This window comes from Sphaerodactylus townsendi, linkage group LG09 (genome assembly GCF_021028975.2).
Source record: "Sphaerodactylus townsendi isolate TG3544 linkage group LG09, MPM_Stown_v2.3, whole genome shotgun sequence".
In the NCBI taxonomy this organism is placed as follows: Eukaryota; Metazoa; Chordata; class Lepidosauria; order Squamata; family Sphaerodactylidae; genus Sphaerodactylus; species Sphaerodactylus townsendi.
Genome location: NC_059433.1, coordinates 62,488,644 through 62,512,768, shown reverse-complemented (window position 1 = coordinate 62,512,768; position 24,125 = coordinate 62,488,644). Strand labels below are relative to the sequence as shown.

The following is a 24,125-nucleotide window of genomic DNA, read 5'->3' as shown; positions in this document are numbered from 1 at the left end:
CAGTCCCACTAGTTGCACTTTGAAAAGAAGCAGAAATTATAATAGAACTAAAACTAACCCTGAGCACCTTGCCTTGGTAGGATTTGAATGTGATAAAAAAATCTACACATTTTAATATTCACAATGCACTGAGAAGTTAAAAATGTATAGCAGTTGCACACCGCAATTACATATCTATTTAACTGTAACTCACATTTTAATAGTATCAACTTTTACAGTTAAATTACTTAGAAGTGAGGCCCACTGAGTTTAAAAAGAATTGTTTAAGATCTTGACCAAATGCTCTGCACTGCATGAAAACGCAGCCATAATCCTTAAACCTGCAGGCACCTATTGTGAAAAGCCAAATCAAAATCACATAAGGCAGATTAAAGTCTTTTCTAGAATGCTAAAATAATAATAGAACATTTAAATTGTTTGCAATTACTAATACGTAGTTTGCTTTTTAGTAACATTAGCATTTGTTAATTCTTTGGGGAGGGGTACAGGTACCACCAACTATTGGAGTATCAGGTAGCAATGAGCAGAATAAAATTAGAACTATCATAAAAACACTACATCAAACAGTCATAGTAAGTGTTGGGCCTTCTCTATTTTAGCCAAGGCCCTTTCCGCAAGGCGGCAACAGCGCTTCTCCACCAGCATAATTTATGCCTGTGGAGGTGTTCGCACGAGCAGTCCCGGCTCCCTCCCTAGCTGGAGAGGCGGCTCTACACAAAGCCGCCTCTCGGTTGCCCTCCCCCACTCACTTGCCTCTCCAGCGTCGCTCTGGAGGGCTGCAGGGACCCGCCCACGCTGCCCTCGGACCCCTGGAGGTCGGAGGACAGCATGGGCGGGTCCTTGCAGTCCTCCACAGTGACGCTGAAGAGGCAGGTGAGTGGGAGTGACAGGGAAAGGGGCAGCTTCCCTGCGGTGCGGTTCGCACCATGCTGCAAGGAAGACGCAGTTTTTTTAAAACCTCGCTCAATGAGCGAGGTTGTCAGGGACAGCTTCACTCCGCCTGGGGAAAGGGAGGACGGCGCTGCTGCAATGCAGCAACGGTGGCCATGCGAACGCTCTCCTAGGGATGGCGTTTTTGCCGTCCCTGGGACGCTTCATTTGGCCCATGCGGAAAGAGCCCAAGAGTGAAAAGATACTCTGCCTTTTTTGTTGGAATGGAGATGATATGCACTTGCAAAATGTCTTATATCACTGAGCTTTGTAAATTAGGGTTTTTATTTGCCACAGAACAAAAAGCAGCACCTTAAAAAAATCCAAAACAAGTTGTCCAGTAAACAACTAACAGTACTTGTAGGTGTTTTCGGTGTCTTTATTGTTGTGGCAGAAACAGTCATTTTCTTCCTTGCATTTGTTAAATTCAACATTTCAAAATTCATCATAAAAACAAATATTTGTCATGCCAATTAAAATTCAGTTTTATGAAATAAAAATGTAATCTTCCAAACAAATAACTTAAGTCTTTGCCTGTTTTTCCATTCTTTCTACAACATTCTTCAAGCGTTCTTCATCTTTAAAAAAGTAAACATATAATTTTCTTTCAATCTGTTGTAATTTATTGTTCTCCAAAACTTTCTTCTTAGCTTTTATATCAGCAAGAAAATCCATAGTAAGCTGATTTAGTTTATTTAGCTGAAATTCCAGCTGATGAAACTGCTCGGTCAGTTCCTAAATAAAAGACAGAAACAAAAATAAGTTTACATGTTTCTATACTTTTATATGAATATTGGTAAATAGCAACTTGCATTTTAGAATTTAAGTTCCCAGCCTTCAATAGCCACAAGCCATATGTTTCCTCCATTTGCTTCTTTAAATATTAAGCTTTGGGATTCTATGGAAGCCTGCTTTTATGCTGAATTAGGGAGAAACAGGCAAGGAATCATTTAGGAGAATCACCACCAAGTTTTTCCGTCCCAAATTCTTGGCTCTCTTGGGAACACCTGTGCATTGTTGAGCTTTGCAGGATGCAGAAGCAATTAGAAACATTGAAGCTGCTTCTGCCTGAACCAAAACCCATATTTTAATTGGTATAGCCACCAAGACCACTAGGCACGTACATTTCCCATGATGAACGTAGGACAGAAGCATGATAGACCAGCATTTGCTGTAGCTGCATGGTTTGGGGTACCAGAGAAAAGACAAATTACTTTAGAAGGGAAAAGTAATGAGAAAACTGAAACCCAGAGCAGGAGTTAGGGTACAGCACTGAATGCCTCAGCTACTGAGGAATGGAAGGGCAGAGAGAAAGGGCTAACCTAGGCCAGGATGCCATTCACCAGGAGCATGTGCCACGAGCTACCTAATTTTTAGATACCCTGCTATAGTATTTTGTCAACTTGCTACCAACACCCAAGAAACCAAATACCTGCATATTTAAGAGAAATATATTCTTGAGTCTAATCTACTTGCTTACCTGGTTACTAAGAGAGACCGCATCTCCTCTGGAGTACACAGACTCACGAAGAGTAACTATATCAGCATCCATTTTTGACAGAAGGAGAGTTTGCTCTTGACTCAGCGCTGCTAATTGATCAAGAAATGACACTGTGTCTAGACGCAGCTTTTCAGCCACCTGCTCAAGGCCTTCATTAGTTCTGAACAACTGGTTTGCATTCTTTCCTTCCAGAAGCTGATACAACCTTCAAGATATAAAACTGTTAGTTAAAGAAAAAACAAGACTTGCCTACTGGAGATCTGTAACACCAAAAACAAAGCATTGGCAAAGCAGTACACAAGTAACATATTTTCTTAGTAGCCAGACTAATTAATTTTAAACCCAAACATTGTTGAACAGATTGGTAACACATGAATGCAGAATCTTAGAAGGCAGAATGCACTGATGGTCAGGCAGCTTTCTTTCCCCTCCCTTCTGAAGCCAATTCCTAGGGTAGTTAGATACTTTTAGCCAGATGCACCAAGAGGGGACAGGGTGAAATTGTCCCTCATTCCATCAGTGTAGCTGTGCTTTGTTCACAGTGCAACCTCCTAACAGCTACTGTCTAAATGGGTACAACAATCACTAGGAATCCACTTTCCTTGGTTCCGGAAGGGACTACTAGTGGAAGACAAAGGGACGAAAGAACTCCAATTGTTACATCAGTGCATTAAAGGGTCAAATCAATCTACTGAAGAAAATTCCATTGGTTTCAGCTGAACTTACTTCCATAGAATGGATTTAATGAAACCGCAGGATAGGGTCATTTAAAGATTTGGCCTGAACTGCCACCAATATAAGCAATATTCACTCAGCTCTATATATTTCCAGCTAATTCCAGGAAAGTTACAGCAACCCTGAACCGGTGCCTGGAGAGTTTTGGAGTGGATGTGGGCTAATAAACTGAAATTTATTCCCAATAAGGTGGAACTTCTACTGGTAAATGGAAGGTCTGATCTTTGTGTAAGCCCCTGAAGGAAAGACTGTAGTTCAGAGATGTCCTGGAGCTACTCCTATTGCTGGATAAGCAGGTAGCAACTGTGGCCGGAAATGCCACCTTTTACCAGCTATGACTGCTTAGTGGTTAAGAAGGGTGAACTCTAATCTGGAGAACTGGGTTTATTTCTGCACTCCTCCACATGAAGTCTGCTGGGTGACCTTGGGCTAATCACAGTTCTCTCAGTCGCACCTACCTCACAAGATGCCTGTTGTGGAGGCAGGAGGGGAATGTGATTGTCAGATGTTTTGAGATTCCTTAAAATAGAGAAAAGCATGGTATAAAAACCAACTCTTCTTCAGTCATCTTTGGAGGTTCTGCTTTGGGTGCCTCCACCTCCTGAGATTAGGCAGGTGGCAACCTAGAAGAGGGTCTTCATAGTCCTAACAGCAAGACAATCCACTGCCCCCAGGGTGTCTCATCTTTCTCTTGATGCCATTTCCCACCAATCTGTGCACACTTTTGTTTTGTCTCTTGTGCCCTCTGTGATCCCTCCTTCTTGCCCTGTTTTAAGATGTGATTTTAATGATGTGTTTTTGTTTGGTTTTAATGGTTTTTAATCTCTAATTAGGGCAGAAAGGTGGGGTATAAATTATGTAAACAAATATATAATTGTCAGTTTTTAACAATACGCTTTACATATTAACACAGAATTTCACAGAACATCAGCAGCTGCCTACCTATGTGTAGCATTATCTCTGGAGTCAATAGTGCTTCTTGGTATTTTATACTGGGATATAGATGGATCAGACATTGTTTCTAGAGTCCGCTCCAAAACGTTATTGTTCTGCTTCAGATCTTGTACCATTTTCTCCAGGAGACGGCTGTTATCCCTAAGTTTTCTCAACTCAATTTCATAAGCCAACTGAAGAACTTCAAACGACGCCTTCTGTTTGAGCAACTGATGACAAATTTGGTCTTGTCTTGATGTGTAGTAGTCCTGCCGAGCAATTTGTAGATCAAAATTGCCCTTCACAACTGGCATATTCAATAACTCCGCATCCTTCTTTACTAGTGAAGGCAGGGTCTCACTGTTTATCTTAGACAATTGTTTTTTTACTTTTGAGATCTCATTGTTCAAACTAGAAATTCTTGCTTCAAAATTTTCTTTTCCATGAGTCTGGAAAAAAACCAAACCAGATTCTGTAAACCATATGCTTATTAGTCTAGTCTGTGCTCATACATCTAACAAACCCAAATTACTACTATAAACTTATTTTTATAGAGGGGCAGCATTCAAGTTTTTTTCATGATTTAAATATCACTGCAGGAGCCATTCTTATCAAAGGATAATTGTATATACACAGTTTTCCAAGAATGAATGCTTATAAAGAGTTCTTAATGAACATGTATTTTGACAGCCAAAGGCCCATGCTTAATTATAACTAATGTAAATAAATAAGTTTCTAGAGAAACTACAAAAATTTTGAATGAAATTAGCTCATTAAAAAAGAGGAAGAGCAGTCAGGAACGAGAAGAGATAATTAAGTAAAAAGAAATACTGCTGGTGACCAATATCAAGATAATTAATATTATGATATTCTCCATAACTATACATGTATGTGAAAGTTGGACAATGAAGAAAGCTGACAGAAAAAAAAGCTAATTCACTTGAAATGTGGTGTTGGAGTGGAGTTTTACAGATACAATAGACTGCCAAAAAGACAAACATGTTGGTTCAAATCAAGCTATAATGACTAAACTGAAACTACTGCACAGTGAAAAAGATAAAAATGCTAGGAAAAATTGAAGGTGGTATGAAAATCCAACATGAAATGGATTGATTCAACAAAGGAAACCACAGCTTTCAGTTTGTAACACCTGAGCAATGCTGTTAATGATAGGACATGAATATTCATCCAAGGTTGTTGGAACTTGATGGCACAAAACACTTGATGGCACAAAACACAAACTGTTCTTGAAGGTCAAAGCCTGGGAACAGTTTCTTAAGCACAGGGAGCAACTGAAATTAACTAACTTTATTCTGTTAATTATGTTAATACAATGCACTAAAACTTGGCTATGATTGTGAAAACAACAGGACTTACCACCTTCTTTAAAAAGCAAATGTTATCCTCTGCCCACTGAAGACCTGATCTCATGCTTAGATCCTTGGCTTTCTGCTGAATTAGTTGATGCTGAGCACAAACATAAGCCATCTGCAGCCTGGTAAGCTCGAGCTGCTCCTCAGAAATGTAATTGCTCTCAGTGTCAGTGAACGAACTCCTTATATCAACAAGCTGAAACTTTTCTTCATTTGAACTTTCAACCAACCCGGCTATTCCTTGGAAAAACTGTTTTTTTGTATACAGAGTAAGGGCTGCAGTGCTTTGTTCTTCCTGGCACAAATAGTCATCTAAGGCAAGCTGGGACAACACCACAGAATGAGGCTCTTGCCCTTTCTGACTGGGTTGAACAGCAAAGAAAGTAGTCAACTTCTGAACTCTTTCAGTAAGAGATTTCAGCTCATTGTTTATCTTTGTATTCATGCCAGTGAACAATGCCTGCTCATCTTTCAGGCTTTTAGTTGTTTCCTCTGCAGTCTCTTTAAGCTTCAGTGACCGAAGGCTACTGGTTGAAGTCATTGCTTGAAGTTTGTTACGATGATGAATCTTTAGATTTTTAATCTTTTGGAGTGCTTGAAGTTCATCTTCTAGTGCCTCAAGATTTCCTTCTTCAAAGTTACTGGTGTTCAAATCGAGGGGCTTACAGGTCTTAAGAACTTCATCCAGAGCTGCCTCTTCTAGCACAGGCTTTGTAGAATTAAGGAGATTGTTAAAAGTCTGCAGCTCTTCTTCAGATAATGCATGATGCTCAGTCAGATTTGTACAAAACCATTCCAAAAATGATTTATCTTCCAACGTCTCAAACAACCAATCAAAGTCTTCTCCATTCAGAGAAGCTACCTCTGAATACCCTATCCTCTTCAGACTTTCCACAAACTTAATTCCACGATTCATGGTTTCAGAGTCAGCCTACAACCTTCGATATTAATGACTATACTAGGAGGCTCCTGAAGTATCTATACCAAACAAAAGTAGAACATGCTCATAGTGATCGACTTTAAATCTCTGCAAAGAAAAAGGAATACAAATATGGGACTGTAAATTCCTACACAATTTACAATTTCAATAACAATAATTTTTAAAAACCCAGTTATCCAACAAATAGCCAAACACCGCAGTATTACAAAGAAATGTTCAATAAAAATATCCATGATCCTCAACCTGGTGTCATCAGCTGGTGCTATCAGGTCTGAGTCTAGGGTTGCTTTTAGAAGGGCAAGTTCCCCAGTGTTGGGGGGCACAGTGCCTGGGAGGCTCCCGAGTATGGCAGCCATTCTGCTTGGAAAGGGGTCTCACAGTGCCCGGGAGGCTCTCGAGTACGGCAGCACATAGCTTGGAAAAGGGCCCCCCAACATCGGGGGGGGGGGGGCGCCTGAGTACGGCAATACACTGCTTGGAAAAAGGCCTCTCACGTGCAACTGACCTCTCCTTCCCAAGTGTGGTTTCGGAGAAAACTGCTGACATTGCAGACCGTCTAGCTCCAATGTGTGTACGTGCAAATGCCAAATCTCCTGCCCAAATCCCCCTGTGCTCTTTGCCCTGTCCATTGTATTGTGTTTCTTCTGCCTGCCTGCCCTGTTTGTTTTTCCTCTTGTAAACTGTCAATAAAAGGGCCTGGGGGGAAACAGGATGGCAGAGTTGCTCCCTGCTTCTCTCACTTGTCGAAAAGACATGCTGTCTCCGTTGCTGTAAGACAACACCCCAGGACAGATTAATAGAGAGAGTTCCACACCACCCAGTTATTCACCATTTCCCTATTCCCAGCTGCTTTATAGTGGGTCTGCCTCTTCTATCCTGACTGCTTCTGGGCACACCCTTTAAATGCTTCCCTAAGGGAGGGTCAACTCTGGGTTCAGGCAGTCCTCCTTCCCGAATCCAGTTCTGGAGAGTGACAAGCCCCTGGGTGTTGAAACAAAGTAGGAGGGATGATTACAGGGACCTTCAAGTTACTCTTTCTCAGTTGACTGACTAGCAAATAACTGAACTCATTTCAGTCAGGGGCATTACAGCTGTATGTGCTCAGGAAGGGCATAGAAAAGACTCTTTAATGCCTATTTAGACTCAGTACTATTTTCTCCACTGGAAGCAGCCTCCTGTCACTTCGTGTGCACAACCACACTCTCATCTTTATCCTGAACAGGGCATAGTCCAGGAAAAAGAGGCAGGAGATCATACCAGAGGCCATCCTCCTGCCATGGGCAGGTTCCTAGCGATCTTATTTAAAACCTGTTTTATATGATACATTTACATTTCACCTCTCTGTCAGTGAATTTAGTAATTTAGAAAACAACTACCTTCAACAAAATACAAAAAGAAAAGGCTGGGAAATTCAGGTGCCCTGAGTATTTGCATGTGTGTAATCCAATTATGTTTGCATAATAATCCCAACAAAAACTGCAGGCTGAGCCTTTTTCATAAGCCAGTGACTTTTTTTCTTTTCTTGTTTCTATATTACATCTATTTTACTTAACCTCCAGTCTAGAGGGGTTACAGCATGGATTCTTAAGTTGGGGTCTGTGGACAGATTTCAGGGAGCCTATGAACTTGAATGGGGAAAACTGACATATTTATTTTCACTGACCTTTAACTGAAATTCAACATAACCATATATCAACATATATGGCTTCCTTTTAACACTAAGTATATTATTTTATGGATGTAAAGGCATTATTTTAAGAAGGGTCCCTGGCACAAAAAAGGGTTAAGAACTCCCGGGTGGTTTTTGTCACTCTCTACCTACGAAAATCCATTTGCCTGCTAAGGAATTCACTATACCATTTAAACATGTTAAATAAATACAAAATAAAGTATAGCATCTGTAACCCATGACATTTTAGTATTTGTGTTTTGCTTGGATTTTAGGGCCCAGAGTTCAATGAGCATGTGCAGTTGGTAAGCTTGCTTGTTTATTGCCAACAGCAAGAGCCCCACCCTCCTCAGTTGATCTGGCCTGCAACAGAAGGAAGGCTGACAGCTCAATTGAGGGAATTACTTATTTTTTTACAGGCACAAGTTGAAGAAAGACCTGCAGCAGCTACATCCTATGCAGATGAACAGATGAGATAAAGAAGCCCTGCTTTATTAATAGTTTGGACTTTCTTGCTGTTCTTAATTTATTGAGAACTGTTAGTAGTTGTAACTGTTTTGAGTACTTTTCTTAAAAGGCACTGAAGATTTTGTATAATTGAGTTGTGCTGTACATATATACATATATGTATTCACTATTTATAGCTAAATGATAGAAAGTTGTTGTGTTTAAATTAAAGGTTTGTTAATTTATTCCCGCAATTTCATATTTGCTTGTCAGGCCACAGGGTGCTGTCACCATATGAACTTTTAAATTTTGCTAGATCTCCAGTGAAGATTGATGTGGCCAAGGATAAATAGGTAACACATATCTGAATTTCAGCAACATAAAGGTCAAAATTTTTAAATCCAATTTGAAAACTGCTTCCTCGGCAAAAACGGACTCGGCAGCAAGTCCCGTTAAACTCACCTCCGAGTGAAACGACACAACATTGCACGACCGGGCGGCAGAAACTGTCACAGCAAACCTGTTTGCGCGCGCGAGGCGAGGGTGTTTTTTTTCCAAAGTTGCGCTTCTTTTCTTCCTTGCGCAGTCCGTTAAGTCTCGCGTGAATCTGTCCTTTATCCCGCACGGCGGTACAAAATTCTCGCCTCGCATAGACACTTAGAGCTCATTCGCACAACAAGGACTACATTTCCCGGAATGCCTCGCAAACCCGGAAACGCCCAACCAGTGTTGTATTTAGGGTCAAGAAGTTAAGACGCAACTTGTAGGTTGTCCTACTGAGGGTGCAACTTGACATCCGTTAGAATGAGCATGCGCAATAAGAGTTAATAAAGCCTTACATTGGATTCAAAGGAACTAACGAGATGGCGTAGAGCGGTTGTTGGGAACTATGGTCCACCCCTGAAATCTCCTCACTAGAAGCAAAGGGACTCTTGTGTTTCTGCTAAGGAAAATCCAGTCAACAAAAACCGTTTTGTAACCTTTTGTCAAGATCCCCTCCACCCCGCCAATAATTCAACGTACTGTGAAAGCTTTCTAGGCATCCAAAGCTCTTCATTAGGAGAGTTAATAAAATATAAAAAGAGAGACTGGGGTAACAAGATCTTTCGAGACGATGAAAAATTGTGAAGTCAAAAGCTTGCACGCGATGGTATCTGATTGTTTTAAGACTAACTCAGAGTGATCCCGCACAGCATATTTATAACGAGTTCCAATCGTTATATTTGGCACATATAGAACATGTATTCTTTCCGGAAACGAGAGGTCGAAAATAACGAGGAAATCCAGTCAGCAAACAAAACAACCGTCAGTTCCACACTTTGCTGATGCAATAAAAGGCTAGTTTGGCAGCTCATCAGCTCCTTCTGCGCTTGCGCCTCGCCGACCGGAAGCTTATGCTTGTGACCCAGCGGAAGTGGTTTGAGCAGGGCAGTTGGCCCGGCAGGAACCCAACGGGGATTTGCAAAGCGGCCCCGTGAATATCCTCGGGCTCTGCCAGGACGCAGGTGAGTGGGAGCCCGAGAGAGGGCGCGAAGTTCTTCCTGCCTTCTGTGGGGGTCTGTTTTCCTGAAGCTGCTGGAATAGGTCCAGGAACCAAATGTCTTCTGGGCGTTTTCTTATCCTTTCTGAAACGCAGACCTGGAGCACTGCTCCCTCACCTCAGGGAAACCCCCTTCGGTGCCTTGAGCGATAGACTTGTTCTCTGAAAATCGCTCACGACGGTCCACGCCCCGCGTTCTTCCCTGTATTCTGGAAGACCTCAGCGTGATTTATGGGGGTGGGTGTACACACACACACACATATGCATGTGTCCCTATCCTTTCCTTCCCTCCTCCAGTTGCATTCTCTGTGGAATTTCTTTTGGCCCAGAAGTCTATTTCCAAGCGTAACCGACCGTTCTCGCATGATTTCCGTCTTACATTTCTAATGTAATGGGACTCAAAGCAAAGATTTCTTTACCTCCAGCATGGTTGCTGTGCTGTAATTCTGCTTTCCTATCGTATTCTGCAAATGATTTCTTTCCTTTGTTATCCAGTGTCATTTGTCAAGGCACTTTGCTCCCATGTCTTCCCAAATATTGTGATGTACTATATTGTGCCTTTTTCTAATAATTTTGGAGTTTTGAGAATAAGAATAAGGCCTGAAAGATATTTGGGGGCGGGGGTTGTAGCTTGGGCATCAATGTGTGGCATCCCCTGTTGTTTTTTTAAAAAAAATATCTGATTCTATTAATGTTTTGAAGTTTTGCTGAGGTCTGTAGGACTTACTTCATAGCGTACATAAGGACAATCTTAGATTCAGTAGGAAACTTCAGAATATTACAGAACTTGAAAAGGGTTACAAGGTTATTTAATGCAGCTGTGTTATAAGACAGAATGTTTTCACATTCATTCTTAACAATTTGGGGGCATTACTTTGGTGATATGGAATCAGCAAAAATGGGGTTGCTAAGTAAAATAAAGGATGGCCTTGTTTGTAGGAACATGAGACCCCAGGCAGCTGTAGATGGTGGAAATAGAGAAAGGAATACTATGAGCAAAAAATTATTGGGACACCTAAGTGGAGAGAGACAGGGATAATGAGATCATGTAAAGAGAGGTTTTACTTGTAGGTATGTATTAAAACCATATGGACAGAGGGATCTTTCTGGTACACTTTCATCACAACTTCAGCTGCTACAGAGGTAAAACAGTCTTTAATTTAATTTGGGTAGTTATGTTGATCTGTCTGTAGTATGATGAAAGAACAAGAAGTACCTTAATGACTAACAGAATTATTGGCAAGATATGACCTTTTGTGAATCACAGCTCATTTCTTCAGATACTTGCAGAAGTGAGCTGTGACTCATGAAAGTTCATATCCTGTCAGAAATGTTGTTAAGTCTTTCAGATGTTATTGGCCTCTTACTCTTTTCTGTACTTTAATATTTATTTATTTATGGGATTTCTATACCGCCCAATCCCCAAAGGGCTCTTTGATATGATATCTGTTTTGCAGTGTTGGGATAGTGGTTAATTGCCTAGTCAGATATTACCAATCAAAAGTTTATTTTGTCAAAGGTTAAAAAAATAGTGACACTTAGTCAGTTCATCCGGGAAACCCAGGCAGTATATTCTTCAAATACTTAAATATTTTTTTCTTCAAGACATTCCCAGATCACATATTTGAAGGCAGTAGTGGTCAAATTAGGAAGTTTTGCTCAGGTACTCAGTATATTAGTGAAAGGGAGGCTCATTCCACACATGCAAAATAATGCACTTTCAAACTCCTTTCAATGCTCTTTGAAGCTGTGCGGAATAGCAAAATCCACTTGCAAACAGTTGTGAAAGTAGTTTGAAAATGCATTATTCTGCATGTGCGGAAGGGGCCGGAGAGATAGTTTGCATTATATACTAAAAAGAGCCATAAATTGCATGTGTTGAGATTCAGAGCTGGTCAAATGCTGGGCTCCTGTTATCAAACCATATTTCTGTTCTGGTTGTTCAGGCCTGATGTGTATACTGGAGCACCATGCCTAAACAACTATTACACCAAAATTAATTTCTATGCCAAGCATCACATGGGACAGTTTATACAAGAAGCCTCTTCTGTGTCATGAGAATACAATCTAAAGCAGGCTAAAAGCTATTTTGGTTTACAAATGTAGTCAAATCTCACTTGCTTTATTCAGTTCGATGGTTAATTAAAATGGGCTTGTTTTATTTGGTTGTCCTGTGATTAGTTGTTTTGTGGAATGTTATCTCTTTACTTCTGCTTCCTGGATGTAATAAGAAATAGAAACTGCAAATGAAGAAATAGTTTCCAGGAATCAATTTCAGCTGTATATCCTAGCTACACTCAACTTCCTCCACCACCCTTAAGATGATTCGGTGAACTAATACACTCCTACACTCAACAAAGCTGTTGACTGTCACTATTTTTACATAATCTACAGAACTGCTGATGCCTGCTTTGTTTTCTGATAGTTCGATAGCAAAGTTGGTGACAACTAATCTGCCTGCAGACCCATAGGAATCAGTGGGTAAAGGTAAAAATATGCATTAGCAGATGCCCAGTGGGAAAAGGATCAGAAAACACTAGTTCTTCTTTCCTTTTCATCTGGTGTAGTCACGAAAAGCCTTGTTGGGTGTCACTATGATACTCTGTGTACAAATATTGTACATTTAGGAGACCAATAACCTGCAACCCTTGCTTGTTAACAAAAATAAGGTAGTTCTAGTTTTGTATTCCAGATGCTGTCCCTCAAACAGATGGATAGTTCAAACCGTTAAAATTTAATAAAGCTGGGAAAGAAAAAAAGGGGGGGGACCAACAGAATTGTGATGAGCTGTGCTGCATACCTACTCCTCCTCAAAAAAACACACACAAGTGAACCTGGTGAATCTTAAGCATCTAAATCTGTTACATGTTATATTACAGCAAACATTATAGCTCACTGTTTTTCTATTGCTTATACATGATTAGCTACTATCCTTTCTCTTATTCTGCCCATGCCTTCTGAACATATGCATAATTTGTTGAGTTGTTAATGTCCTACAAGCAAGGAACCCACAAGTACACACACGGCAGCTATCTTATTCTCCCCCCCCTCCAGTATTTTCCCTCTTTCTTCCCTGAAATCCCACTTTTCCTGTGACTTTCTCTTTCATGGCCACAACCTACATTTACCTGCTTCCCTGGCTTCTGCTTTCCCTCCTGACAATCTCTGCCTGGAACTCCCTCTGCCAGTTGTGCAGACCCAATCACTGGGCAGAATAGTATAGTGAGGAGTCTATATAGCGAGGTGGGGGACACCACATTTCCCCCTGTATCCCCTCTCCATGCTATTTCTTCTTTTTCTCCTGGGATCCCCACACACCCACTTTCCCATTTCCTACCCACTAACCTACCTTTGTTTTGCCCCTGAACCTCAGTTATATTTATTTACCTCATTTACTTATATTTATTTACTCCCCAATGTAGACCAAAGTAGTTAACACCTTTTTTCTCTCCCCCATTTTATCCGCACAACAACCTTGTGAGGTAAAGTAGGCTGAGAGAGTGACTGCCCCAAGGTCACCCAGCAAACTTTCATGGTTGAATGGCAAGTCTCCCAGATCCCAGTCTGACACTCTAACCACACTGTTTAAGCTACAGCTGCTGTTTCTATTATTTTTTTTTGGGGGGGGGGATTATCCCCTCTGTTTGTGTATTGAATATCAGATGTTTCTGCAAATCTGGGGTGTTTTCCAGGTTTATAGAATGATCTGGCTTGGGTCCCATCTCTGGATTTAAATATCTTCAGATTTGCCATGTTGAGAATTACCGGTAGATATATTTATTGATTCTTTTGAAGCAGTAGAAGAATTCTGCCTCCCCACCACCACCACACATACATTTTTTTAAACATAGGGCTGGTTATTTTACTGATACTTTAGCCCTGGCAGATGCTTTCAAATTTAGTAACCTTGGATATTGAACAGCCATCACAATAACTCAGATACTCCTTAGGAAATGGGAGGGGGATTAGGGAAATGGCATGACTAAGCAGAATGCTGGGAACAAGATCTTAAAAAGTGAGGTGGATAAATTAGTATTTGGTAGCGCAGATAATTTTTAAATATGAAATAAGTTGATTGAAAATATAGCTCAGATTCTCATGCTCAGATATTGCTATGGAGGAATAATTCATGTGTACATCTTTGTGTATTTTTTCATGGAAATATATGGGGTAGAGGGGAAGGGGGAAGAGGGCTGGCCAGCATTTACATTAGGTGCTGCTTCATTGTCTGGCATAGCTTTCCAAGATTAGTAACAGACTCCTGATCTGGGCAGAGTAAATAAAGATCTGTAAGCAAATTTGCCGAGTTCATAGTTCAGATTACCTTCCACAGGCATAAAATATATGAAATTCTGCTCTTATACTATGTCCAGGTTGTCAGAGTGTGGGGTGTCTACCCAAGGAGGTTTGAACAGTATCCAGTAAGCCTTCCTAATGGTTTGAAGCTAAGCCAAAAAGTTATTAATGCATGTTCTGTTTTTTTAAAAATGTAGGGAATGTACCAGCCATTGTTGCAGGCAAGCGTTAGGAGCAACAACTGCCAGACCACGCCCACACATCTTGAAAACCCTCAACAGCCAATCTGGTGCAAACTGGAACCTGACAACCTATTGTGCTAGCAGAAAGCAATGCTTTAGAGGAAATATCTGTATTATTTTTATTTAATTAACAAAACGTATACACTGCCTTCTGCCATCATAAGGGCCCTCAAGGTGGCTACTAAATTAAAACACACAAAAATGTATAATTGATACAATTAAAATCAGAGCTAAAATATATACAAAAATAACAATTAAAACATTAGGCAGGAAGGAGCGATCACTGAGAGAAAGCCAAACAAAGCAAAGAAGTCTTCACATTCTGACAGAAGATGGTACCAGAAGAGGATAGAGAGTTCCAGAGTGCTAGCTCTGAGAAGGCTCCTCTCCAGCAAATCTTAGCAGGTGGGGGCTTCCAAATGTGACCATGGTAATTGGGTAGGCTTATAAGGAAGTAAGCAATTTTAAGCTAAGTTTAGGGTACAGCTTTGACATGTGCCCATAGGCTCTGAATTAGATTTGGGGTGTATAGTTTTGTTGGCCACACAATACATAGATGGGTATATTCCTTCACTGGAGGGATTCTTTAATAACCTTGATTTCTCACCTGGGCTGGTGATTAAAGAGCTTTCAAAAAAACGGCATCATGTTCAATCTAGTAACGTGGCACTACAAACATAATCAGCATTAAATTCAAATAGAACTTGGCGTCCTCTAAAGAAAGTTGGTGACCTTCTTAGATTCCCACCTAACCTTGTTTGCTTTTATTAATGAACTTGAATAAGTATGTACTTTTCCATTTGTTTCCAGCTCCTACTGCAAAAACTGCAGAAGCAAAAACACAACCATTTGATAAGGAGAGATGGGTAAGTATTTTGTGAAAATTACCCCTGATAAGCATCTTGGGGTATGTGTTTTAAGGAACTGCTCTGTGTATCATGCATTCAAGTCAGTTGATAGAAACCCACTTTGCGATAAATTAATAGAATGTCTAAAACATATTAGAAAATTGATCTGAAGGAATTGAGATCATGAGGCAAAGAAGCAAATTGCTTAAAACTCCTATTTGTTATTTTAATTTACAGTGTATACAGTGTTGAAATTGTATATGTATTTAAAGGTTAGGTTTTCTTTAACAGCTTCAGATTGGACAATATAGGCCTAGGAAGAGTTATGCCACTCTAAATCCACTGATGTCTATTGGAATTAGTCTGCATAGGATTGCACTGTTATTCTTCTACAGCTCACATTCTTCTACAGTCACAATCCATTAGGAATTTAACAACAATTTGAAATGCATAAAACACATTAGAATCTATAATGAGAATTAATAAAATCTCTTTAGTTCTAAGAAATTATTGGTATACTCTGTGGTGTGCTGCTTAGTGAATACTTAGGCTCCCTTTTCCACTTACACTGCGCCAACTAATTAGTTATTTATTTACTGGTTTGTTAAAAGTAATCCAAAACCCCATCCTCCACACTTTTACACTTATCCATAAACCCATCAATACTGTCAACATATATATCTGCACTGTAGGCCCAATAATAAACCAACAAACCACCCTTACCTGTCTCTTATCTGACTGCCTCTCCCTGTATGAACTGGTGTGTCAACTCCACCAAAACCCACAGACAAGGCTAACCAAAGTATTTTCTAAGTACAGAAGCTTTAAATTGCTTACAGGCAGAGAAAGAAAACGATTCATACTTTCAGTGGCATCCCATTCCAAAGGATTGGAGCCACTGAAAGAAATCTGGAATGGGCTTCCACTGTCCTAACTTCTATGGCCAGGGATACAAATCAGGAGCTGACCTGCAGTGGGGATGACACACTAATTCATCTAGAGCAGGGGTCCCCAAACTATGGCCCGGGGGCCAAATGTGGCCCCCTGAAGGCATTTATCCGGCCCGCCAGGCATGGCGGCGATGGCTCCATTCATGTGCAGTGGGGGCTCGAGGGAGAGGAGGAACTGGCCCCAACGGCTGTTGATTGCAATTACATGATGGCACCCCCAAATCTTCATGAATGTTCTGACCCAGAGTTGGAAACCTTACATGTGGCAGTGCCGCCCTTCCCTCTCAGCTACTCCAGGTGTTGCTCTCAGGCTTTCTGTTCCGCCTCACTCTCATTGGCATCAGCCAGGCTGGTGAATCGATCGCTGGCTGCTAGGGAGGAAAGAACCCAGGAAGATACCTGATCCTGGGTTAGATGGAATGCTTCATTGGGAAAGTTCTGCTTTTTTTTACAGGGGAAGGTATTCCACAGCCTCCCCAACAATATTTGGAGCCCACCCTGTACTTGACATACTTTGGTTACTGTTCTAAAAATAGACCATGACAGAAAGGCTGAAAGGTGAAATCAAACATTGTACAATCATTTGTGCATAGGAATTTGTTCATAGTTTTTTTTTAGTCCGGCCCTCCAGCAGTCTGAGGGACAGTGAACTGGCCCCCTGTTTAAAAAGTTTGGGGACCCCTGATCTAGAGGGAGGTAGTCCTTTAGATATCCATAATAAAAGATGAAAAATAGCATTTTAAATGGAAACACATTGGCATAGTAACTCTTTCAGGACAATGCAGTATGTGGAAAACAATACATCCTAATTAATAAATGCACCACAGTATAGTGTACAAGTTTGAAGTTTTATTTAAAGGGCAGTAACATATGTAATATATTGCCTATGTCTTAAATTCGAGGTTACTGTGACATAATGCCGCTTGGCCAGATCAATGTAATCTAAATAAAGTGTTGGCCTGCGTATGTGTGTGTAAACTCATCAAGTCGTGACTGACTTATGACTACCCCCTACGGGCCTTTCAAGGCAAGAGACCATCAGGGATGGTTTGCCATTGCCTGCCTCAGCATAGCAACCTGGTATTCCTTGGTGGGGCTGTCATCCAAGTATTAACTAGGGCTGACCATGGTTAGCTTCCAAGATCTGACAAGATCTGCCATCCAGGTCAGGGTCAGCCTACATGCCAGGTGTAATTGGCTGGATTTCACATCCAGGTATCAATAAGGCTGGATTTTCACATCCTCTTTACAGCCTTTGTCAAAGATAAAGCTGCTGAGTTAGATCTCGTGATCTGCTGGTGGAAGACTGGTTGTAATTCTGCCATCCACACAGTCTTCATTCCATCTCCACAACTTTTGTGGATATTTGTCCACATCAGTTCTGAAACCCCATGAATGAATTTTCCGTGGGTCAGAAGCAGCTGCTACAGGGAGGAAAACGTGAACGTCTTCATTCTTTTTAACCCACTCCACCTGAGCCTGCCTGTACTACTCTTTCCATCTTTTCAGTCTTTCCAACCAGTATTGCCTGTATCTTATCTGAGCTAAACTTCAGTTTCTTTCACCTTGGCAACTTGATTATGGAATCCAGGCACTTGCCCAGGGCAGAAATCGGCCTCTTTTTAGAGAGTTAGCTAAGGGAATGTAAAGCTCTGTTATCAGCATGTTGATTGCTTTTGATTCCAAGGCTGTGGGTTATCTTTTCTGATTTGGAGATTAACTAATTTTGAAAGAGGACTGAGCACCCTGCATGTCTGCTCACAGAGTTCTGACACAGCTTCTCCAACAGTGATGCTGTGAATCCCATGGAACAAAAATGACTGAAACCATCAGAGCTGCTTTTGCTTTTCTGGTCAGCCACTATTTACAGTTATGACGAGACTGGCAAGTTGCGGGTTTGACTTTCCCTGTAAACCAGGATGCCAAACTAGGATTAAATTGGATTTGAGAATCCTGGTTTGAAGGGAAAGTGTAAATTACAGTTTGCTTGTTTGATTCTATACTTGCTTTGAGAGCAGAACTGTTTGATTAGCTTGCTGCATACTAGGGGAGGAGGGAGTTTTTGAGCCTAAGTAATCCTCAGGCTTGTATGTGTAGTGGTAAACTGTGATTTGCTGTCATGTCTGGAGAAAAGACTTTCAAATTAATGAACGGCATCCATTGGAGATGAAATGCTAAAAGAAGAATTTTGAACAGGTTAAGAATTACTGGTTGATTTTTGATAGTACAGTTCTTCTTTTCCTTAATTCAGTGTTATACTCTGAAACTTTATTTGGGGTTCTCAAATCAGACTCAGTTAAAGTAACCATGTCTTATAGATGGAGAAGAGAAAACATATGGCGGGTGTGAAGGCCCTGATGCTATGTATGTGAAGTTGATATCCTCTGATGGCCATGAATTCATTGTCAAACGAGAACATGCACTCACATCAGGAACAATAAAAGCTATGTTGAGCGGCCCAGGTATGTACAACAAATGGTGGGTTTAAAATTCCTTGTTTTTTTGTGCAGTGTAATGTGAGCATGGGAAAAATTTATTGAGCTGGTTCCCTAGCCTCTTTGGTGAAAATTCAACTTTATGGATTGTTCTTCTTTCGCTATCAAAGATAATGTAGTGGACAGTTAGAAGTGCAGGAACCCACAGTATCCTAAACACTTTCTGGAAATTGGGGTTTTATCCATTTGGCCATTTTAAAAGCCCTGGGTCTTCTATAGTCAGGGGTCTGAACTGAATACTTTTTCAGGTTTTCATTTGAGTCTGCTTCTTTCGATCAGTCAGCTAATGGTTTGAAATCATGGGCAATAGTAGTTTGTTGTGCGAATGACAGATATATTTCGTGTCAAGAGAAGTCAAATATGAATAAATAAAAAAGATTCCAATTTTTTAGACAAATTAAAAGGAAGGTTGTCAAGAAATATTAATATTGAGCCTGGATTTCTAGCATGTAAGCTCCAAGAGGGAAAAAAACCAGTAGCATATGGAACACTTAATTGTTCAGATTTTATCTTTCTTCATAATTCATCATGCTGGGATTTGAAAAATAATTCTGAAGTTACCAGTTAACAACAGAAATGGTAGTGCTTTTTGGTTGTATTGAGAAGAATGGAAATTCTCATTTGTTTTTGTGGTCAGCCTGCACTTGTGAGAAGGCTTTCAATTGTATGTTAATAGTATACGTTCTACAATAAGAGTTGGATCTGGGTGTTCTAAGCATGCTATGTTATACTTTAAAAGCTAAAATATGCATCTTTTCTAGTTTTTAGAATTTTCACATTTGGAAAGGGCAGGGCAGAAATCAGCTCTTAGAGTTGGCACAGGGCCGTGCTGTTGCGTTTGCCCACCCTGCTGACTTAAGTGGTTAAGAGCAGGTGCATTCTAATCTCTCTGTATCTACTCAGTATCTACTCATGCCAGAGAGAGAAAAAAATTATCTTGTCCTGTTCCTCTAATGTTTTTGCATTACAGCAACATTAGCAGACCACTTGTGACAGGAATGTTTCTGTCATGCTCAAAGGCTACAAACTTCACAAGATGGCTGCTGATCTATGAAATACATGGGAACGCTTCCACTGTTGTCCCCAAAAGAGAACAGCAGCAAAGGTGCCATAGAATCCATAGCTAGTGACTGAGACAGTGACATCAGCATGAGGGTGGGGCTAATTAGCTGAAAATTGTCTAGCAGGATACTCAAATGCTTTCATTTCTTATTTATTTATTTATGGGATTTTTATACCGCCCAACCCCCGGAGGGCTCTGATACTGAAGTGATACTGAAGTGACACTGCATTCTTGAAACATTCATATTCAGACAGTAATGTAATCTTTTGTAATCATTTTAGGTACAGCAGGATTGATATGCTTACTATCTTATTTTTATTACACACTAACATAAAATCTCTCTTTATTTCTCTCTCTAGGACAGTTTGCTGAAAATGAAACAAATGAAGTTAATTTCAGAGAGATCCCCTCCCATGTCCTATCCAAAGTGTGCATGTATTTCACCTATAAGGTTCGCTACACTAACAGCTCCACAGAAATTCCTGAATTTCCAATTGCACCTGAAATTGCACTGGAACTGCTGATGGCTGCAAACTTCTTAGATTGTTAAATAAAATAAATTATAATAAAAATGTAAACTTTTTTTCGGTATTTAATACACATAGCTCAGTTAGTAACTTTTTTTTCATATAGCATGTTGTGTACATTTGGTTAAAGACTGTAATAGTCACTGCAAGAGACCATAATCTGCAGTGGTTTGGCATGCTTGGATTTTGTTTTGCTGCTTACACCCATAACAGTCTTCTCACCAACTGAAAAAATAAATATGTCAATTCATGGATGAGTTTGCCTTGTCCTTCAGCAGTGACAGAACTCTTCACACTTTAGCACTGTGTATACTTGACTGATTTATTCCTGTGATTGAAACACCAGAAAACACTATTGCTATCTTTGCTATCTTTTTATTATTTGAACTTTTATGTTTACTTGAGTATTCATGATCCCAGTTGTAGGGGTGAGCCCGCGAACCCCGCAGAAAGAGCGCCTGGCATTCCGGTGCCGGCTACGGCCTTCCGGGCGCACACGCTCCCCCAACCCCCGTTCCCCCGTGAGTCACGGGTCATGAACTACCCGGCTCACGATCACCAGGTGTCCCATACAAAGGGACAAAAGGGCCCTTGCCCTCAGGTGAGGATTAGACCCAGACAAGGATGCTTCCTCCTGCATGTAGCAGCCCGATGAGATCATGCATCACATGATGATCTCCCGCTCTCCCGACCTCCCGCTCTCCCGCCTGCCCGACCCCTTTACACACCCCCATTGAAACCCTAATAAAAGGTGTGAGGGGCGAGCACACGGCAGAGTTGTCAGGATCACGGGATCCCGCACTTCCTGCTGCTGGCTCTCTCCACCAGATGAAATCTCCGCGTCTCGTCTCTTCATTGGGGCCTCGTGGGTCAAGACTACACCAGTAGCCATTATTACATTTATTTATGTTATTTACAACTGAATCCACAGTAGCTGAGGTGGCTGGAGACAGTGCTGCTACCACACCACTTCCAGGTGGCACAGGGAGATAGTAAAAATAATTTTAAAAACCCTGGCCCCCTGGAAAGTTTTTCATATGGCTTAACTGAGTTACGCTACCCTTTCAAGTGCTGTAAGTCCAAAGCAATGGCTGGAAGCAGACTAAAGTTGGCTGCACCCCTGGAAATGGCCCAGCCCCCCACCTTACACCCATCAATGTCCACTCAGATGCCAGTGTTGCAGCAATCACTGCTGGGTTTCACTCTCCCATCTGTTTACCTCCTGAAGTTATAAATGCTCGTGATGCTGGCTTTGCAGAACTAGTCTATAACAAGTTTAGCTGGAAATGAAGATAATTTTGTGAGCTGTGCCCTTCAGTGCTACCTGAATCAAGCATAGGTGGAAGAACAGCACAGAAAACTTACATGAAAAAATACCTTGTAAAAGGAATCCAGCTCCATTCAGAATAGCCATACTCTCAGTAGCTTGCAAGTTGACAAGTGCTAGTGATGTGAGAATGACCAGAATTCCAGTGTGGTGTGCTGGTAGTGCTGTGAGATGTGGCCTTTTGGTACTTCAAAGTGCAGTTGCTATGCAACTGGCCCAGGAGGGGCACATGAATGTATAACTTTGGTAGGAGAGGTAAGAGGTGAAACACCTATGCTGCAGAGGTGGTGTGGGATATAATCATCCCATTAGTTACAGAACCTACCAAATATTTTACATGTGTATTAAAAGTATATTGCACAGTGGCAGTATCATAACCACTTAGGTTTATCCAAGGCACAATGATTGCTAATTGATTGATTGTATTGATAAATATATCTGATACAGAACAAGTGTTAGAAAGGATGGTAAGACAAAGCAACTTGATAAATGTTGCTGCAAGTTGACGAGCAGTGATTCCTGAACTCTGTTGTGCAAACAAGAGGTTGAAATGAGCCTGGAAGAATAACTACCTCGACAATACAATAACTACCTCGTAAGATGCATTAATCATACAACCTATCACAGGGATATTACAGACGTTCCTGCTTTTTTAATGTTATTTTTTAGTATAATACATCTTGGAGCATACTAAGAATATAGTTAGGGCCACACCAATAGAGTACATTAGAATTTGTTTTGGGTCTTTTAATTTAAAATATTGTGCTGTACTGAGTATAGTGTTTTAAAACAAGAATGTAACATGAAAAAACCTAATAAGAGTCTTGTAGCATTTTTTATTTTGCCTGCAACAGATTACCACTGCTGACACCTCTTAAGAAATGAATTCAGAAATGGGTGTGCTGCAGTAAATACGTTAAGTCTTGACTTTTTGTTTCTTTGAGAAAAAATAATGGAAAAATGAGACTAAATGCAATGATTTATGCTTATTATGTTAAGTTTCTTTTGGCATACTGGGTTCAGTTGCTGACATTCAAGTAATGGGAAATATCTTCATCTGACACCCTGGAGAACTGCTGCCAGCCATGGTAGGCAATACTGACTTTGGTTAGGCCACATGTCAGACTCAGTATAAAGCAACTTTATTGTGCACAAAAATTAACAACAGACCAAACCAAAACAGTCGTTCAAAATTCTGCTTTTCAGTTGGTTTTTCCCCCCTGAAAAGCAGTGAAGATGTCCTTTCTCTGACTCTTTGGTAATCCCCTACTGAATGCTTAGTTATAAGTCCACAGGCACAGATTGCGCACTGGAGGTGAAGGCTCCTCAGCTGCATTCTGTCACAGAGTACCCTTGATCAAGATTAGCTTGGTGGCGACCTGATCAATGGATCTCCCCACTTCTCGGTGCTGAAGCACAACTGGTTGTGGTGGGTCTTCTGGGCTGTGTGGCCCTGGAATGTGGGGGAGGGGGCCGGCATCTGGACATGGCCCACCCACCCTAGCAGATGGAGGAGGGGCGGAATGCAAGGGAAAGGGAGGGACGGAGTAAGGGATGGCATGCAAGGGAGGTGGAGGGGGCCCAGCATCTGAATATGGCCATGCATGGAACAGGCAATTGAGGAAGAATGCAGATGTTGGCAGAGCAGTTCTACAGATGGCTGTTTCAATTACAGCATCAGCCTACCGCCTTGTAAGTCAGTTTACTAAAATGCCAACTAAAATTCTAACTGCACCTGAAGACCAAAATCGAAAACAGTTGCATCTACCTGTAACTGATGTTCATTGAGAGCACTGGTGCAGATACACATTGCCTCCTGTCCTGCTGGGAGCTCTTTTACCCTTGAATGGAGGGCCCTGGCAGCAAAGCAGAAGCAGAGTGGAGGGGTGCCCCCCCCCCCAATCTGGCACATGTGACTCTGAGGGTGGGACTCCAATGTTTCTGAATGAGATAGGAGGGTCACCTCCCTAGCTATGGAGCTAGGGGAAATCTTACGAATGTCAGGTCTGCACTCAGGTGCAGTCCCAACTGAGTGTCTGCAACAAAGATCTCAATGAACAGCAGTTACAGGCAAGTGCAACTTTGTTTTATCAAAATATTATAAAAGCAGGAATGTGACAGCTATCATGTTAAACCTGTAATCTGCCTCCGGCAGGATTTCTGAAGAATCCAGATAGAAATGTGCTTTAAAAAAACCTCAAACAAAATGTCCTGAGGCTGTTTGAGTCAGTCTATGTTAAATTGACTTCAGAGGTGGAAATTCATCACAGTAACAAACATGTCAGAAATAAGTTCCATTAGTTTAATGA

The 24,125-nt window shown here is 41.1% G+C and overlaps 2 protein-coding genes across 4 annotated transcripts; one reads left to right on the top strand and one right to left on the bottom strand.

Moving 5' to 3' along the window:
- Positions 1-875: 875 nt before the first annotated feature.
- On the bottom strand, positions 876-9,531 carry HAUS3 (HAUS augmin like complex subunit 3). 2 transcript variants are annotated; one of them, XM_048507717.1, is made up of 6 exons: positions 8,991-9,531; positions 5,477-6,499; positions 4,109-4,548; positions 2,411-2,636; positions 1,438-1,665; positions 876-1,273 (listed from the first exon to the last, which is right to left on the bottom strand). In XM_048507717.1, the coding sequence occupies exons 2-5, from the start codon at positions 6,386-6,388 to the stop codon at positions 1,453-1,455; spliced, it is 1,791 nt and encodes a 596-aa protein (XP_048363674.1). In that variant the 5' UTR covers positions 6,389-6,499; positions 8,991-9,531; the 3' UTR covers positions 876-1,273; positions 1,438-1,452. The 2 variants fall into 2 exon arrangements, with proteins under 2 accessions (XP_048363674.1, XP_048363673.1); XM_048507716.1 differs by lacking the exon at positions 876-1,273 and having other exon boundaries at positions 1,289-1,665; positions 8,991-9,524.
- Positions 9,532-9,894: 363 nt separating this feature from the next.
- On the top strand, positions 9,895-20,743 carry ELOC (elongin C). 2 transcript variants are annotated; one of them, XM_048507720.1, is made up of 5 exons: positions 9,946-10,033; positions 11,140-11,211; positions 15,417-15,472; positions 18,723-18,866; positions 20,322-20,743. In XM_048507720.1, the coding sequence occupies exons 3-5, from the start codon at positions 15,469-15,471 to the stop codon at positions 20,510-20,512; spliced, it is 339 nt and encodes a 112-aa protein (XP_048363677.1). In that variant the 5' UTR covers positions 9,946-10,033; positions 11,140-11,211; positions 15,417-15,468; the 3' UTR covers positions 20,513-20,743. The 2 variants fall into 2 exon arrangements, with proteins under 2 accessions (XP_048363675.1, XP_048363677.1); XM_048507718.1 differs by lacking the exon at positions 11,140-11,211 and having other exon boundaries at positions 9,895-10,033.
- Positions 20,744-24,125: the final 3,382 nt, after the last annotated feature.

Coding starts and splice junctions, on each gene's coding strand:
- HAUS3 (XM_048507717.1), bottom strand. CDS start 6,388: ATGAATCGTGGAATTAAGTTTGTGGAAAGTCTGAAGAGGATAGGGTAT. Junction 2,637..4,108: donor AGAGATAATGCTACACATAG/GTAGGCAGCTGC, acceptor TATATCTTGAAG/GTTGTATCAGCTTCTGGAAG. Junction 1,666..2,410: donor CGGTCTCTCTTAGTAACCAG/GTAAGCAAGTAG, acceptor TCTTTTATTTAG/GAACTGACCGAGCAGTTTCA.
- ELOC (XM_048507718.1), top strand. Junction 18,867..20,321: donor AGCTATGTTGAGCGGCCCAG/GTATGTACAACA, acceptor TTCTCTCTCTAG/GACAGTTTGCTGAAAATGAA.